The following is a 17,183-nucleotide window of genomic DNA, read 5'->3' on the forward strand; positions in this document are numbered from 1 at the left end:
GCTGAAGGAAACGTGTGTGCCAAAGTTGCCACTGTCTGTGTGGGGTCTTTTTGCATGTAGCTGGTGCAGCTTCATCCAGGGCACTCTGCAATGTATTTTTATAATGAGACAATGCTGAGTCTGGACATGAGAGGGAGGAGATGAAAGCTAAAGATGAGTGTATATTGTTCATAAGCTGCTGGTCTTTGTTTCCTGGGTGTGGTTACCATTCTTGACAGAAAAGGAAAGAAGGTTGTGGAGAAAGGAATTAATGAAGTAATCCACTGAGCAGAGCTGGGAGAAAAGCAGGTCCAGGTATTCCCATCCTCATGCGTAGGGGAGTTAGTCAGCTGTAAAAGGGCGAAAGAGGAGGTTAGAGAAAGAAAATAGATGGGCGATGGGGAGAGCGGGTCATGAATGGGGATGTTAAAGTCCCCCTTGGTGAGACTGGGAATGTCACAGTATAGAAAGTGTGGTAGCCAAGTGGCAAAATGATCCAGAAACTGACAGGAGGAGCCCGGAGTGCGATACATAACTGCTAATCGAATGGAGAACGGTATGAAGAGTCTAATCATGTGGACTTCAAAGGAAGGAAACATAAGTGAGGTGATCAGGGCGATAACTTGGAAAGCACATTGTGATAAATAGAGCAGACCAACACCTCCACCTTGTATGTTCTCAGGTCTGGGGGTATGTGAGAATTGTAGCTCACCATACGAGAGAGCGGTAGTGGTGTCTGACTTCAGTATCCAGGTTTCTGTAAAATCAAGAATGTTAGGGAAGCTGAAGAGGAAGAAATCTTGAATATAGAGGAGTTGTTTTTTTTCCTTAACCGTGTGTTCTAGAGGGCACAATTAAAAGAGACAGGAGAAAGTGAGTGCTGAATGTTGATAAGATTGGCAGGGTTTCTTTCCATATGCTACAGGATGAGAGTTATATATACTATTGGAAGGAGGGCCGTAGTTGGGAGAGATATCAACAGCGACTAGGAGAAAGAGCAGGTGATTCGATTATTTGCGTGAGCGTTTTGTGTACTTTATGGTGCTAGTGGATGGTTTGGAGTGGTTGAGAAATGTCAGTAATGCTTCAGTATTGTACATGGTAGAGGGGAGAAGGAAGACGTTGATATGGAGAGAGTGCACAGAATGTGCAAAAGGGAGCTATAGGTGAGAGAAGGTAGAACCTAAAACATAGAGGCAAAGAGATATGACAAATAGTGTAGTACAGCTGAACCAGAAGCATGTTTAGGTATCTAAGTATCTGGCACAGCTTACCTGTCTCTTGCCATGTCCAACTGCCATTCTTAACTGGTGAGACACTTCAAAAGTACAGTGGAACCTTGGTTTAAGAGTAACTTGGTTTGAGAGCGTTTTGCAAGACAAGCAAAGCTTATTAAAAATTTGTAACTTGGTTTAAGAGCAATGCTTTGCAAGAAGAAATTCCCACTGTGCACACGTTCCATCCTACACCATTCTCTGACCCGCTCTGGAGGTAATTTTCTGTCCATATGTACTGTATACCATTGCACAGTACAGTATATAGTATATAGCATTTCTATCAATTTGCATTTGTGGATATAGTATTGTACTCTTATTGATAACCTGTACAGCACATTGCTTATACTGTACCTCCCGCCCACCAACAATTCTATTGGAAGCTAACTTGCAGTTTAATTTGTTTTATGATTTTTACTGTACTGTACTGTACAGTATTTTGTATTAGTGTACTGTAATAATTTTATATGAATACAGTACATTATTTTGAATTGCTGTAATAAGTTTGTATAAATACTGTAAATATGTTTAGGATGTGGAACGAATTGTCTGTGTTTCAATTATTTCCTATGGGAAAATTCGCTTTGAAATAAGAGTAACTTGGTTTAAGAGCACAGTCCCAGAACCAATTATGTTCGTAATCCAAGGTTCCACTGTATTGCTGTAGAACTGGGGTCTCAAACTCGGCTCAGTTTGTAGCCCGCACATAGAAAAAAAAAATGTATTTTGGGGGGCCGCATTCTTTGCAGGACAAATGCAAATTGTCTATTCAGGGAGGAAGTAGACGAACTCTAATGCCACCTATTGTAAGTAGCAATCCTAAAAGTCAAAAGTGACCCTTTAATGAGACTTGTCATACGACTTAGGATTTATGCCAGATCAGAACTTCAATTTGCAGACACGGTGTTTCGGGGTGATTTCCCCTCGTCAGTGCAAAGTATGAGATCTTATCTGGCTGTATGAGAAGCTAAGAAGGGTCAAAGGGGAAAACTTTTTTTTCCTTGTAGAGACTGACACACCAATGCTATCTATTGACAACAGTAGATATTATACAGGTGAGTTGCAGTTCTCCTGTATAATCCAACCTGTGGCCTCCTAATTGTAACCAGCAGTCTCCATAACCAGAAAATTGTGAGAAGATCCAGACAACATCTAATGTCTATGACCAGCTTTATCCTGTCATCTCCACCAAGTATAAACCATACACTGAATGGCCACATTATTACAGACCCCCATCTAGGAGCGTTGGATTTCCTTTGGCATTTAGGAGATCAGCAATTTATCACATCAAAGATTCCAGGTGCTGAAAGGATTTCAGGAGCTTGGGGACATGAAAGCTTCTTAAATTTACCGAAAATCAGACTGAGGAGCTGACAGGCACTGAACACCCCATTCTACCTCGTCCCAGAGATGCTCTATAGGACTAAGATCTGAGGACTGTGAAGGTCTACTGCTATCAGTTTTGATTGTCATCTTAATTTATGAAGTTTTCTGTTCTTCTGAATCATTTCACGCAACTTCTCCATGTGTGACTTTTACAATATTTGGCAGAAAAAAAGGATCAAAGATGGATATTCAATGATATGTAAATGGCCACCCAGAAAAAAGTTGCATGAAAAGGGAGGGGAGCTGAGTTTTTTATGGCCGCACATAATAAATAAATAGAAGGTGCAACTATAGTAATGCAAAGTATTTTACAATATTTGTTTCAGGGTGAAGATCTGACCCATATTAATACTACAGAGACATATGTGAGGGGTGATGAGCGGTGTAAAGAGGAGATTCCTACAGATAACCGCACAGGTGAGTAGTGACCACTAAATGCAGAGAAGTCACAGAGTTTACTCCATCACTGGCTTCTATAATAACTTTATATCTTTTATCAGAGTGTATTCACATGAAATTTTTGATGTGGACTTTATACTTAATGAGGCGGCACCTACAGTTTTAAGACTTGCACTGTGGACACCAGTCTTTATGAAGGGTTGTGGTGAAGTTAGGTGGCCCGACAACAAATTTTAAAGCATTTTACGATTCCTACACTTCATGAAAAACTCAAATTGTCTCCCTCCCAATGACCCTAGCCATGATCGACTTTACAAAGTCAGGCCCCTGATAAATTATTTTAATGATACATTTTCCCACCGTATTTTTCGGACTATAAGACGCACCGGACTATAAGACGCACCCTGGTTTTAGAGGAGGAAAATAGGAAAATAAAACTTTAAGCAAAAAAAATGTGGTCATGACACACTGATATGGGGCGAGGATCTGCTGCTGACACTGTTATGGGGGTAATGTCCCCAAATTCTCTACTACGGTACCCCATCCTGGTAATGATCCTCCTGCCTTGTATATGATCCTGCTATAAAACCCCATCCTGCTCATATTCCCTCATCCTGTTCATATACCCCCATCCTATTGATATACCCCCCATCCATCCTATTGATATTTCCCCCATCCATCCTGCTCATATACTCCCATCCTGCTCATATACTCCCATCCTGCTCATATACTCCCATCCTGTTCATATTCCCCCATCCTGTTCATATACCCCCATCCTGCTCATATACTCCCATCGTGTTCATATACCCCCATCCTGTTCATATACCCCCATCCTGTTCATATACCCCCCATCCTGTTCATATACCCCACATCCTGTTCATATACCCCCCATCCATCCTGCTCATATACTCCCATCCTGCTATATGCCCCCATCATGCTCATATACTCCCATCCTGTTCATATACCCCATCCTGTTCATATACCCCATCCTGTTCATATACCCCATCCTGTTCATATACCCCATCCTGTTCATATACCCCCATCCTGTTCATATACCCCCATCCTGTTCATATACCCCCATCCTGTTCATATACCCCCATCCTGTTCATATACCCCATCCTGTTCATATACCCCCATCCTGTTCATATACCCCCATCCTGTTCATATACCCCCATCCTGTTCATATACCCCCCATCCATCCTGCTCATATACTCCCATCCTGCTATATGCCCCCATCCTGTTCATATACCCCATCCTGTTCATATACCCCATCCTGTTCATATACCCCCATCCTGTTCATATACCCCCCATCCATCCTGCTCATATACTCCCATCCTGCTCATGTACTCCCATCCTGCTCATATACCCCCATCCTGTTCATATACCCCCCTCCTGTTCATATACCCCCCCATCCATCCTGCTCATATACTCCCTTCCTGCTATATGCCCCCATCGTGCTCATATACCATCCTGGTATATGGCCTGTATCCTATAGCACAGAGAAAAAAAATAAACGCTTATACTCCCCTTTTCCTCACTCCCTGCAGCACCAATCATCTTCCTCTCTGCGGCAATGACCTGTGTGTGTGGAGCCGTTCCCCTGCAGCACGCGATGTCTTCCTGTCTGTGCCGATCAGCTGACCAGCACAGATCAGCTGACCGGCACAGACAGGAAGACATCGCGTGCTGCAGGGGGACGGCTCCACACACTGGGACGGGTGAGTGTACTGATTCACTGCACCCCGCGCTGATGATGACGCACGGGGGGCAGTGAATACAGCCGCACATGATCACTCCAGGCTGTAGTTGCCAGGGGTGATCATGCGGACCGGCTCTTTACTATGCGCGCGTCCCCGCTCGTCCTCCCGCCCACCTATCAGCGCTGGCTTCAGCGCTGAGAGATGGGCGGGAGGATGGGCGGGAGGATGGGCGTGCATATGTAATGAGCGGGCCCACGTGGTCACGGCAGGCGCTGCTGCTGCCTGCTCGTGCCCCCGATGACCCGCTCCACCGCAGCACCCTCGTTCTCGGCCGCAGCCCTATAGTCAGACCATAAGACGCACCCCCAAATTTCCCCCAACATTTGGGGGAAAAAAAGTGCATCTTATGGTCCGAAAAATACGGTATATACCCGAATATATACCCCAAAAAAATATTTGTGTGGACAAATCTCTGGTCCTTTTCAAGGGCAGACTGCATTTCAAGGAATATTTGCTAACCAAAAGGTCTCGATTCGGACTGAAAATTTATAAATCGTGTGAAAGCGACTCAAGCTACACATTCAAAGTGAAGGTGTATCTGGGGAAAGATTCCCAAATTGTCCCTAGTAACTAGTGTTCAATGGGACCCGGTGCAAAATTTGTACCTGTCCCCCCCCTGTTCTCACTCCTCTCGGGGTACAGGATAATTATGCTTACACTTGGCTCTTTCCCATACACCGATATCCCAATATTATAATGCATCTCATAGTCCTCCATATATTGTACTACTCCCCATAGTCCTCCATATATTATAATACACTCCCCATAGTTCTCCATATATTTTATAGTACACTCCCCACAGTCCTCCATATATTATACAGGGGGTGAGGACGCTCCGGCCAGCAGCATTGCCTCAGAATAGCCCGGGCGCTTCGAAGTAACTCTGGCGTGTGACATCACAGGGATACAACAGTTGACTGGCATACTCAGCATCCTCATCCCCTGCAATACGCACTGAGCAGATCAGACTCTGGGTCCCTGATCTGTATTGGATTTTTCTGGACAATTCCTCCGCAAGCAGCCTATGGCTGACGAACAGAACTTCCCACCAATAACTGTAAGTGCTCCCAGAGCGGAGTTTGCAATGCCTACATTTTTAAACCTGTCTCTGCCGACCACTATTAGGCTGGTTTCACACTACGTTTATTTAACATCCGTCCATGACGTTTTTTTAGCGGAAAAACGGATCCAGTGCAAATGCGTTTTCACTTCAATGCATTTGCAATGGACTCGCGTTAACATGCGTTCACCTGCGTTTGCGTGCGTTATAGTGAGGATCCAGCGACTTGCAGTTTTTTAACATCTTTCTTTTTTTTTTTTTTTTTTTTTTTTTAATCCAATCAATTTTTATTGTAGGAAGTTACATTACAAAAAAAAGGAGAAATTCAGGTATCATTGGCAATAATACACAAAGAAAACAACGCTGTAACATGTGGTAGTGTCACCTTTGATTATGATTCACATTTCCTGTCACACCACCACCAATCATGTCTGATGCAAGTTGCAACTTTTTTAGGTTAATCAATACCCAATACGTATAGAATCAACCTACCAATTTACTCTTTAATCCTCAAAATGAGGGATCCAAACAACCAGAACCAGAGAGTAAGAAAGGAAGATAAGAAAAGGGAGGGGAGAGAGAGGTGGGGGAGAGGGGGAGAACCATGGATGGTTGCAAGGAGGCAACCAGGGAGGGGGAGGGGGGAGGGAGGGAATTTGATGGTGTTTTGGGGTAGCCCGAGCAGTAACAACAACAGAGATTTAAACACCTTGACTATTGACATGTGGTATGGGTGAACACCCTGCGTAACACACACTTTGAGCCTATTTGACCCGTTTTTAATTATCAACAGTTTGCCCTGGAAACAGATGCCTGACAGGGGATGCATATACAGAGTTTAACCACGTGTCCCAAATCTGAAGTATTTTGTTTTTGGCGCGGATGGAGTGAGCCAGACAGAACTCGTATTGGCATTGGAGATTAATTCGGTTATATAGTTCAACTAATGTAGGCGTCTTTGGGGATTTCCAATGCAAACTTATGCAATATCTGGCAGCTACTAGAATGTGAACTAATAAACCCCTGGATTCCCAAGAGAACTCCTCTATACCCACGTTTAGCACTGCCAGAGCCGGATTCGGATTAATACGATTGCCTGTCAGCTCACCCATCAGGCCAAACACCTCCAACCAGAATGAGAAAACCTTGGGACAAGCCCACCAGCAGTGACCAAGAGTACCCCTTTGGAGGCAGCCCTTCCAACAATGTGGCGAATAATTTGGGAGGAACTGTGCTAAGTTGGCTGGGGACCGATACCATCGCAGGTGTACTTTTTTCAGTTGCTCCAGATGATTTATACACTTGGAATATTTTTGGATATTTGCTGATGCCGAGTGCCAGTTTGAAGGTGAGGTAGAGACACTCAACTCCACGTCCCATTTATTCATATAAGGAGATTTTTGCTCTTCGGGGGGGTTATTGAGCCATTTGTATGTCGAGGAGATACCTTTGGATTTAATTATCTTTTTAAATACCAAAGCTTTTGTTGTAGGTAACAGAGGCTTTGACTTTGGAGGAAATTTAGAGGCCAGAAAATGACTAATTTGGATGTGTTGATAGAAACAGCCCTTTAAAGAGGGGTGTTCCCGTACTATTTCATTAAAGGGGTTAACACCCAAATCAGAGTATAGATCCGCCAGCACTGTAATGCCCGATCCCTCCCACCTGGCCAGATTCAAAAAGGGGATTTGAGATTCCAACGACTTGAGGGAAATCTCTGAAAGAGGAATCTGAATCTTATGAATCAAGTCATTTCGCCAGACCTCCAGGGAGGCTGACATGGTGGGAACACACGGGGAGAACCGTGAACGGCTCAAATATTCTGCTTCCATCATTCTTCTGACCGAGCCCTGGCGGGACAGGAAATTTTCAATCTGAGCCCATCTATGTGAATTACCTGGACGCCACCATTCCTTTAGTGATTCAATTAGTAAGGCTTTATAATATGCCGTTATGTTTGGGGTGCCCAATCCCCCTAAGTCATATGGGGGGTATAACACTTTACCTGCGACCCTAGCCCTTTTATTACCCCAGACAAATTTGTTAGTCAACGATTGAAGTTTCATCAGGGTTTTGTGAGAAATTTTAATGGGAAGGCATCTGAGCACATACAATATTTTGGGTAAGAAAACCATTTTAAAGGACTGTATCCTGGCCATCCAGGACAATGATATTTTTTCATATCTTCCCAATTCCTTTTCTAAATTTTGGATCAGAGGTTCCAAATTTTCTTTAATTAACATCTGCGATGGTGTCAGCTTAATACCCAAATAAGGTATCCCCCTGTCGCACCATTTGAATTGAAAGGCCCCCTCCAGCGCACTCCTGGCCTCCGCCGGTACATTAAACGGCAGTATCAAAGACTTTGCCGCATTAAGCTTATAATACGACACTTTAGAAAAGTTTGATAATGTGTTCACCACTGCTGGAATCGACACTGCAAGGATAGAACAGGAAATTATCACATCGTCTGCGTATAAACCAAGTTTATGTTCAAATTCCCCAACTCTTATACCAGAAATGGCTATGTTTTTTCGTATAGCTTCCGCCAGAGGTTCTACCACTAAAGCAAAAATAGCGGGAGACGATGGACACCCCTGGCGGGTGCCATTACTTATTTGAAATTTAGATGACAGAAACCCCGATGCCAACACTGACGCATTTGGGTAAGAGTAGAGGGCTAGAATGGATGACTTGATGTTCCCCAAGAACCCGAATTTTGTTAGAACTCTCTCCAGGTATCCCCAGTGCACCCTGTCAAAGGCTTTTTCAGCATCAAGAGACAGGAATGCACTGGGTTCACCCGATATCTCCACCAGTCCAATCAAGTCAAGCATCCGTCTGGTGCCATCCTTAGATTGCCTCCCTGTCACAAACCCAACTTGATCTGGAGCCACTAAGGTCGGGATCACTTTATGAAGTCTATCTGCCACTAGTTTGGCATAAATTTTAACATCACAATTTAGGAGTGAAATGGGCCTAAAATTACCCGGGGTGTCTGCAGGTTTCCCTGGCTTTGGTAGCGTGATAATTATCGCTTCTAAGTTGTCTGGGGAAATTGACCCTTTATTTTGCCAAAAATTGAAGGTTTTTGACATAAAGGGGGACAGAGTGGATGTAAATTGTTTGTAATATTCGTATGGCAGCCCATGTACCTTCTGCCTACAAAGCAAGCTGGTATTCAGTCTCCACCTAGGGGAATTTTGAACATTAAAGCTACCCTGAACAGACAAAGAGATCGGCGCATGATCTGTCTAAGTAATTAAACCAATATCAGCTGCCACACAATTACTTATAGATTTGCTGTCGACCAAAAAAAAATCAATTCTACTGTATGAGCGATGCCTGGAAGAGAAGAACGTATAGTCTCTTTCTGATGCGTGCAAATATCTCCAGATGTCATGAAAATGGAATTCATTGATGAGATGCTTAAGTTCCTTAGCATGTGGGATGCTGGTGTTGGAGCAATCCATGGAGCGTATTACAGGTATATTAAAGTCTCCACAGATGATTTCCGCCCCTGTGGCAGTATCTTTGAATGCTTGGAGAAATTTCCTAGCAAAGGTCAATTGTGATGAATTTGGGGAGTAAACCGTTGCCAAGGTATAAGGGACGCTGTTGATATAACAAGACAAAATAATATATCTTCCATCCGCTCCATAACTGACATTTATCAATTTAAAGGCCACTGAGTTCTTTATTAAAATGGCCACTCCTCCTCTTTTTTTTGAGTCATTAGCAAAAAAGGTGTGTTGGAAGCTTGGATGAAGTAGCCGTTTATTATCTGTGGAAAGAAGGTGGGTCTCCTGAATGCACGCTATATCACAGTTAGATGCCTTCACCTCTCTCCACATCATTGACCTTTTTGCTGGGGAGTTGAGTCCGTTCACATTAATAGACAATATCTTAACTCTCATATTGGAGCCGCAGGGGGGGTTGAATTCCTAGGAACGCCATCAGGGATGAGAGGGGCTAGACCAGCAAGGAATTGAGAGAAATTTCCAGAAAAAATTAAGGAACATTTGTGAGAAGAGGAACAAAAACAAAAAAATTCCAACAACACCGGTTTGCCCCGAGTAGGGTGCCCTGTGTATAACCGCTCGCCATAGGCGAGAACATCAGGGGGGCTACGTGACATCCCGTGTCACAGGAGCAGGGACAGCAGGTGCCATAAGCAGGAAGGAGTCCCAGCTAAGCTACTGACCATTCAGGGTTAATCCTGTCTGGAGGGCCTCTATGATTCTCCTGCCCACCAGGGTTTGGTGGGTGGGCTATTCCCCAGTCATCCAGCAATTTGCCCAGCTGAGAAGGAGTATGACATATGTGAGTGCCTCCATCTTTGAAAATTATCATCTTCACCGGAAACCCCCACTTGTACTTGATGTCTTTATCTCTAAGGAGTTTAGAAAGGTGGGCAAATTCTCTTCTTTTATTAAGAGTTGCAGCAGAAAGATCTGGGAAGATTTTTAGTCCCATGAAAGTGTCTGGCAGGGCTGGATTTCCCCTCAGTGTGTGCAGCACAGCTTCTTTTGTTTTATAGAAATGAAGTCTAGCCAGGACATCTTTAGGCAGAGCTGGATCTATGCCTTTGGCTTTAGGGACTCTATGAATCCTGTCCACTATCAGGTCTCTGGTGTCCCATCCAGGGAGTATAAGCTGCAGAAACTTGTGGAAGTATTCCTGGAGGTCTTTATCTGCTACTGATGAGGGGATCCCTCTGATTTTTAGGTTATTTCTTCGGGATCTGTCCTCTATATCACTGATTTTAAGTTTTAGTGCCTCCACCTCCTTTTCCAAAGCTGTGTTAGCATCTATCAGATTGTTATGTGATGTTGCAAATTCAGCCATCTTAGTTTCTACATGCTCTGTGCGAACCCCTAGAGACCTGATCTCTTCCTTCAGCTCTCTTACTATTTCTCTGAGATCAGCCTGCAAGGAAGCCCTCAGCGTTTTCAGCAGAGCTTGCATTGTTTCCTCTGTCAGTGGAATGGCTGTGCAGCCTCTTAAACAGCCTGTTTCTCCCTGTGAGGAGTGGGAAGAAGCTGAGTGTGAAGCCATCTTGCTTGGTGAGCAGAGATCCCTATCCAGGGGGTAGAAGTCTGTCAGTTTGGCTGGAGTGCCAGTCTTTTTAGGTCTCCCCTTAGGCATAGCTGGGGGCTGGGGTTACTCACACCTCCTGTAGCTGGTAATCCTGTTATCTGTGAGCTGATAAGAGCCGGTTTATCCTGCTGTCAGCACAGAGCTCTCCTTCAAGCAGCCGTCGCCATCAGCGTGCAGGCCACGCCCCCAACATCTTTCAAAAACGCTACTTGTAGCGTTTTTGAGCTGCGTCCAAATACTGCAAGTCGCTGGATCCTGACTAAACAGCACGCAAACGCAGGTGAACGCTGGCATGCTGATAGACAGGATCCTGCTTGCTCTACTGAGCATGCACAGAACCAGTCTCGCGTGATCTGTCTCGCTCTCCTCCTCCCTCCCTCACCCTCTCTCTCTCTCTATCTCTGTCTTTCCCCCTTCCTCCCCTCCCTCTCACTCCCACCTGAGAGCTGCGGACACTCGTAACCAAGGTAAATATCGGGTAACCACTTCTCTTAGTTACCCGATGTTTACGTTGGTTACGTGTGCAGGCAGCCCTGCTCCTAGCAGCTGCAGACACTCGTAACCAAGATAAATATCGGGTATCCAAGCCCGATGTTTACCTTGGTTACCAGCGTCTGCAGCTGTCAGAAGCCGGCTCCCAGTCTAGTTCCCCTCACTCCTGATCACATGACTCCAATGCCCGCCCCTAAACATCCAGTGACAGGATCCTGCAAAATAACAGATGCGTTTGCATGCGTTTTTTGCTGTAAAAGCAGGATCCGCTTTTGCAGCAAAAAAACGTTCCTGACGCTTGTTAAATAAACGTAGTGTGAAACCAGCCTTAATCAAAATTGTAAGACTTGTTTTGTGTTTTATATTCTACGTTGGCAATGTACTGCAATTATTATTATTATTATTATTGTTTTTATTCTCCCCCTTTTTTAAATTATTAAAAAACTGCCTTACAATTCATATGTTTTATTCGCATCTTGTACTGTGTGTAAGCTGCTATTTATTTTTTTGTCCTACAAGTTTACATACACGTGTATGCCCCTTTCATTTACTTATGTGGTTGCTTACATATGTTTTTTAGTTCTATATGTATCTAGGTGGCTGGCACGGTATTGTTATTTCTGTAATCTATTTGCCTTGTCAGTTGGCTGTGACACAGGGACAATTTTTACCTGCAGCCCCAACAGAAGTCCTAAAAACAATTTCTTTTTTTAAATTTGTTTATTAAACAGCAAACAGAGCAAGACAGGTACATGGTAAGAGTATACAAAACATACGTGCTCAAAGCTGTATATGGACAGATAAAAAGAGAAATGATCAGAGTAACGTAAGGCAATGATAACACTACATTTTGTGTTTTAGTGAATTGTCTAAATGAGGTACCTGAGATGCACAAACATCACATCAAACAGTAAGAAATCAAATTAACCGTTTCTGCCGTTGGGGGCTACCCAAAAGTAGAATATACCTAATGCCAGATCTTAATCTCTAGTCACAAATACAGGAACACGGGCCACCACCCATTTAGTGGACAGTGTCAAAGAGGAAGGATTCCACATCTCCCAGACCTTAATGAATTTCTCAGGGCACCCTCTATTCTGATACACAGTGCGTTCGAAAGGGAGCATTGCATTCACCAGCTCCATCCAAGCCCGCACCGTTTGGGGGAGAAGTACCCATCCACCGTAAGGCTATAAGTTTCCTGGCCAGAAAGAGAGACTCCCGCAGAAAGATTTTGTGGTGATGAGACCAGGTCCCCTCGTCCAGTACTCAGAACAAACAGAGAAGTGGATTGAGGGGTATGGGGAATAATGCTAGGGAAGATAAAACCGAGATCACCTCACGCCAAAAGGAGGCTATCACCGGGCAGCTCCACATCTTATGTATAAAGTCTGCATCTTCCCCATGACATCTCAAGCACTCCGGCGTCTCCCGGCGATGCATTTTAAACAGTTTCAGAGGGGTTAGCTATGCCTGGTGTATAATATATAGTTGGATCATTTTATTGTTAATGGAAGGAGAGACCTTGGTTGGGGATTCCAAGATCCCTTCCCAGTCCTCCTCCTGTAGATTTGGAATTAACAGCTTCCATTTCCTTCTGACTGCCAATGGGCGGGATTCATTCCCAATACAGAGTAAATAGGTGTATAGTGAAGAGATCATCCCCTTAGGTCCCTGAGATCGAAGAATTCCAATCAAGGGGAAAGAGGATATTAGAGTAGCCCCAGATGTGTTCTGCATGTGGTGCTGGATCGCTGTTCTACATTGTAGGTATCTGAAGAAGTGTCATCTAGCAATCTGAAATTGAGACCGGATCTGGTCAAAGGACAACAAAACATTTTGCTCAAATACATCTTTTAGGAAAAGAACGCCGTGTGAGCTCCACAATTTTGAAGATGGGTGATCAGACAGTGTGGGGAAACACTTATTCTGCCATAAGGGCATTTCAGCAATTGTATCTAAAAAACGTACAATCTTTTTTGCCTGCCTCCAGACTTGTCGTGCCAGTCTGAGGAGTAGTAGTAGCTTTAGTGAGCCCAGTTTGCCCGCCTCCAAAAAAACAAGTAGGCATCCCGTCTCCGCCGCACAGGCGAAGTGGCTCTCTGAATTAGGCAAACAGGAGTCTTGCATCCAGGAAGATAACGCTTTTAATTGGCCAGCTAAGTAATAAAGGAAAAAATCAGGCAGGGCTGCCCCTCCCAGCTGCTTCGACCTGTGCAACGTGGCCAATTTTAGTTTAGCCTTGCATTACCCCAAATAAACACAGAGATCAATGAGTTCAAGGCCGAAAAGAAGGACTTGGGAACTGGAACAGCACTATGTTGAAGGGAGTAACTAAATTTAGGGAGCAGGATCATCTTTATTAAGTTGATACGGCCTGAAACTGATAACGGTAGCTTGCTCCATAGCCTAAAAACAATTTCTGTTGTTTGTCCCTCATCTTCTGTTTTTTTGACAAGTTTCAGTATCTCGTGTCTATTAAATGTTATTTTTTAAGTATATTGTGTGATATAACAATCTAGTTTAAAGTGAACTTGTCAGGTGCAATATACACCCAGAACCACGAGTAGTTATGGGTGCATATTGTTAATCCCTGTCTAACTGTCCCTGTATCTAGCAGCAAACATAAAGAGATCTTCATAAAAAGTATTTCTAAAGATTCTTTATGATATGCTAATGAGCGCAGGGACTAGTGACTAGGGCATTCATTCCTGTGCTCATTCTGGCCTTTTACCACGAGGGCGTGCTAACTTGCTATTCAATGCCCATTGCCCAGTGTCATCACTGTTGATGCACATACCCGTCTCTGTTGTCACTGCACCAGATGCCGGGCAGTGCTCATGATCAGAATGCCCCGCACTTCCGGTCATGTGCACAAGGAAGCCGGGTGTACCTGTCCAGGCTTCAAAGAGGTGTAGTGCTCATGACCAGAAGTGTCGGGACTTCTGATCATGCGCACTGCCAGACGTCTGATACGGTGACAATGGACACAGGTACGTGCATCACTGCTGATGACGCCAGGCAATGGGCATTGAATAGCATATTAGCACGCTCCTGAGGGCGAGCTACCATGCTAAGAGGGCGGAATGAGTGCAGACATTAACACCCTTACGACTAGTCCCTGTGCTCATTAACATATCATAAAGAATCTTTAGAAATACTTTTTCTAAAGATCTCTTTATGTATGCTGCTAAATGCTGAGACAGTTAGGCAGGGATTAGCAATATGCACCCAGAACTGCTCGTGATTCTTTGTGCATATTGCATCTGACAGGTTCCCTTTAAAGATAAAAAAATAAAGGTTTGAAAATTGCAACATTTTTCAAATTTTTTGTCAAATTTTTAATATTTTTAGAAATTAATGAAAATCATATCAACCTAAATTTACCACTAACATGAAGTACAATGTATTACGGCAAAAACATTTTCAGAATGTGCCACCGGGTATGAAATGACAGAACAGGGGCTCCTAGACTCGCTCTCAGTCCTGACACCCTGTGCTGTCCCTTATCTCAGAGGTAGGCTTGCTGGTAGCGAGGTCTGAGCCCCCAGCGTGACCCTGACTTCTGTCCGAGCCTCGATCTTACTCCCTTCTCCCCCACTTTTGGGGCAGGCTGGAAACACAGTCACAAAACTCCACAGAAACGACACGGACAAGGGAGAACCAAAACTCGTACACACTGCAGTCACACACAAAGAAGAGACCAATTAGTGTACAGGGGAATAAAGAAAAAGGAAGGAAGGAAATTCACAACAGAGAAACTTCCACACCACTCAAAATAGCAACTACAGATCATCAAGACCTGGATCACCACATAGGAGCGGAATCTCTGGAGCTCTGCAGAAGCTATTATTGGCTCAGAAACACAGGCTCCCATACTTTAAATAGGAAAGAGACAGCTGTGGGTGGTAATTAGCAACTGGGTCATAGGAGCCGCACACAAATAGACAACTGCTGCAGCCGGGCTGGGGAGCAATGGAAATGAATCAGCCGACGCCTAGCCCAGGCTGAGTAACTGGGAGATCACGGGTTGCCTGTCTGACTCTACAATGTGAACAGAGTCTGACACAGTAGCGACAAACCGCGAGTTCGGAACCGAACACTGCATGACTGAATCACCGGGATATCTTGAATCGTTGCAAACTTATTACCACAGTGATACTGGTCAAAATAGAAAAAATGAGTTTGTCATTAACGTATAAAGTGGCTCAATCCTTAAGGAGTTAATGGTATTTGTTTCTGTGAATATAGGATATATTAATGTACTATCATTAGCTGTTACTGACGGCCCCGGTTTTACCGTTCCAATCTCTGTGGATGTTCCTGCACTTCATAACTTTGTCTTTCTTCTTATGAAATATTTAATAAAGATTCAGATATTTTAGATTTACCTTTATATTTGATCTGTGTCTTTGGTGCTGGATTGGAGATATTCTGTGATAAATCTCTGTGTGTAACTATAGTTGGATTGTGTGTTATACCGGGGGCAGGACATGGCCAGGACTGGATGTAGGGATCATGTGAAGCCGGTAATGGCTCCGGAGATTTCTTACTTGGGATCTTTCTGATGTTACATCGCCATCTTCTCCCCATTCAGGTCCCTACAATATCGGATCCTCTCAGTGCAGATCTTCTAAATATAGGAGAGTATTACTGATTGACTCATCAAGGTTGGATAGAGACAGGGACAAGATGGCGGAGAGGATATTACACCTCACCCTAGAGATCCTCTTCCGGCTTACTGGAGAGGTGAGAGATTGTGATGACATCACATTACATTATTCTTATCTATGGGAGTAATGGATGGACAGAAATGAAGAGGTGAGGACTCTGGAAATGTCTGTAGTGAGGTTTATTAATGTGTCTCTGCATATCCAGGATTACACAGTAGTGAAGAAGACCTCTAGTGAGCGCTGTCAGGACCCTGTATTTGAGGGATGGAGAAGACCCCTGAGCCCAATCACGGTGCCTCCACCTCACCCCCTTATTCATGAGGACATCAATGACCAGAAGATCCTAGAACTCACCTACAAAATGATTGAGCTACTGACTGGAGAGGTGACACTGCTGGGAATGCTGGGACATTATTCAGTAATCATATGAAGGGATTGGGGGATGACGGTATCATTGTATGTGTCAGGTTCCTATAAGGTGTCAGGATGTCACCGTCTATTTCTCCATGGAAGAATGGGAGTATTTAGAAGGACATAAAGGACTGTACAAGGACATCATGATAGAGGTTCCCCAGCCCTTCACATCACCAGGTAATAGACAGGACTAAATACACATGGCTTATAATTATCTGTATGTAAAGAATTAATTCAGCCCTTCTGTTTCTCCTACAGTTCTATCCAGTAAGAGGACAACACCAGAGAGATGTCCCCATCCTCTTCTCCCACAGGACTGTAAACAAGAAAATCCCAATGTTCCTCAGGATCATCAGGTAGATTGTGAGATGTCATGAAATCTCCCTTATAGAGGGCTATAAAGGTCTTGCGTTCAGTCTCATTCTAGCCACCAGTATTATACACTTGCCCAGTTGCACATCTGATCATCTTTAACTCTCACCTGCCCAGCTGCAGAACTGACCCTGTGTAACTCTCCCCTGCCCAGCTACAGGGATGACCCTCTGTAAATCTCACCCGCTCTTTGTCACGCTCCATCGCGGTTCATCACAAGCAAGTGTGTGCGTGAACGTGGACTCACTGGACCACAAGCACAGCCACTCTTACC

General features: G+C 44.2%; 1 protein-coding gene across 1 annotated transcript in view; it reads left to right on the top strand.

The window, feature by feature from the left end:
• LOC142312003 (uncharacterized) overlaps window positions 1–17,183 on the top strand; it is a 169,862-nt gene that overhangs the window by 16,290 nt on the left and 136,389 nt on the right. Inside the window, exons 4-8 of the mRNA XM_075350877.1 lie at window positions 2,966–3,056; window positions 16,048–16,199; window positions 16,329–16,508; window positions 16,591–16,714; window positions 16,796–16,893. Of these exons, the coding sequence (XP_075206992.1) occupies window positions 2,966–3,056; window positions 16,048–16,199; window positions 16,329–16,508; window positions 16,591–16,714; window positions 16,796–16,893 (645 nt within the window). The remainder of the gene's footprint in view (window positions 1–2,965; window positions 3,057–16,047; window positions 16,200–16,328; window positions 16,509–16,590; window positions 16,715–16,795; window positions 16,894–17,183) is intronic.

The sequence above is a fragment of the Anomaloglossus baeobatrachus genome, chromosome 5, assembly GCF_048569485.1.
Source record: "Anomaloglossus baeobatrachus isolate aAnoBae1 chromosome 5, aAnoBae1.hap1, whole genome shotgun sequence".
Taxonomy (NCBI): Eukaryota; Metazoa; Chordata; class Amphibia; order Anura; family Aromobatidae; genus Anomaloglossus; species Anomaloglossus baeobatrachus.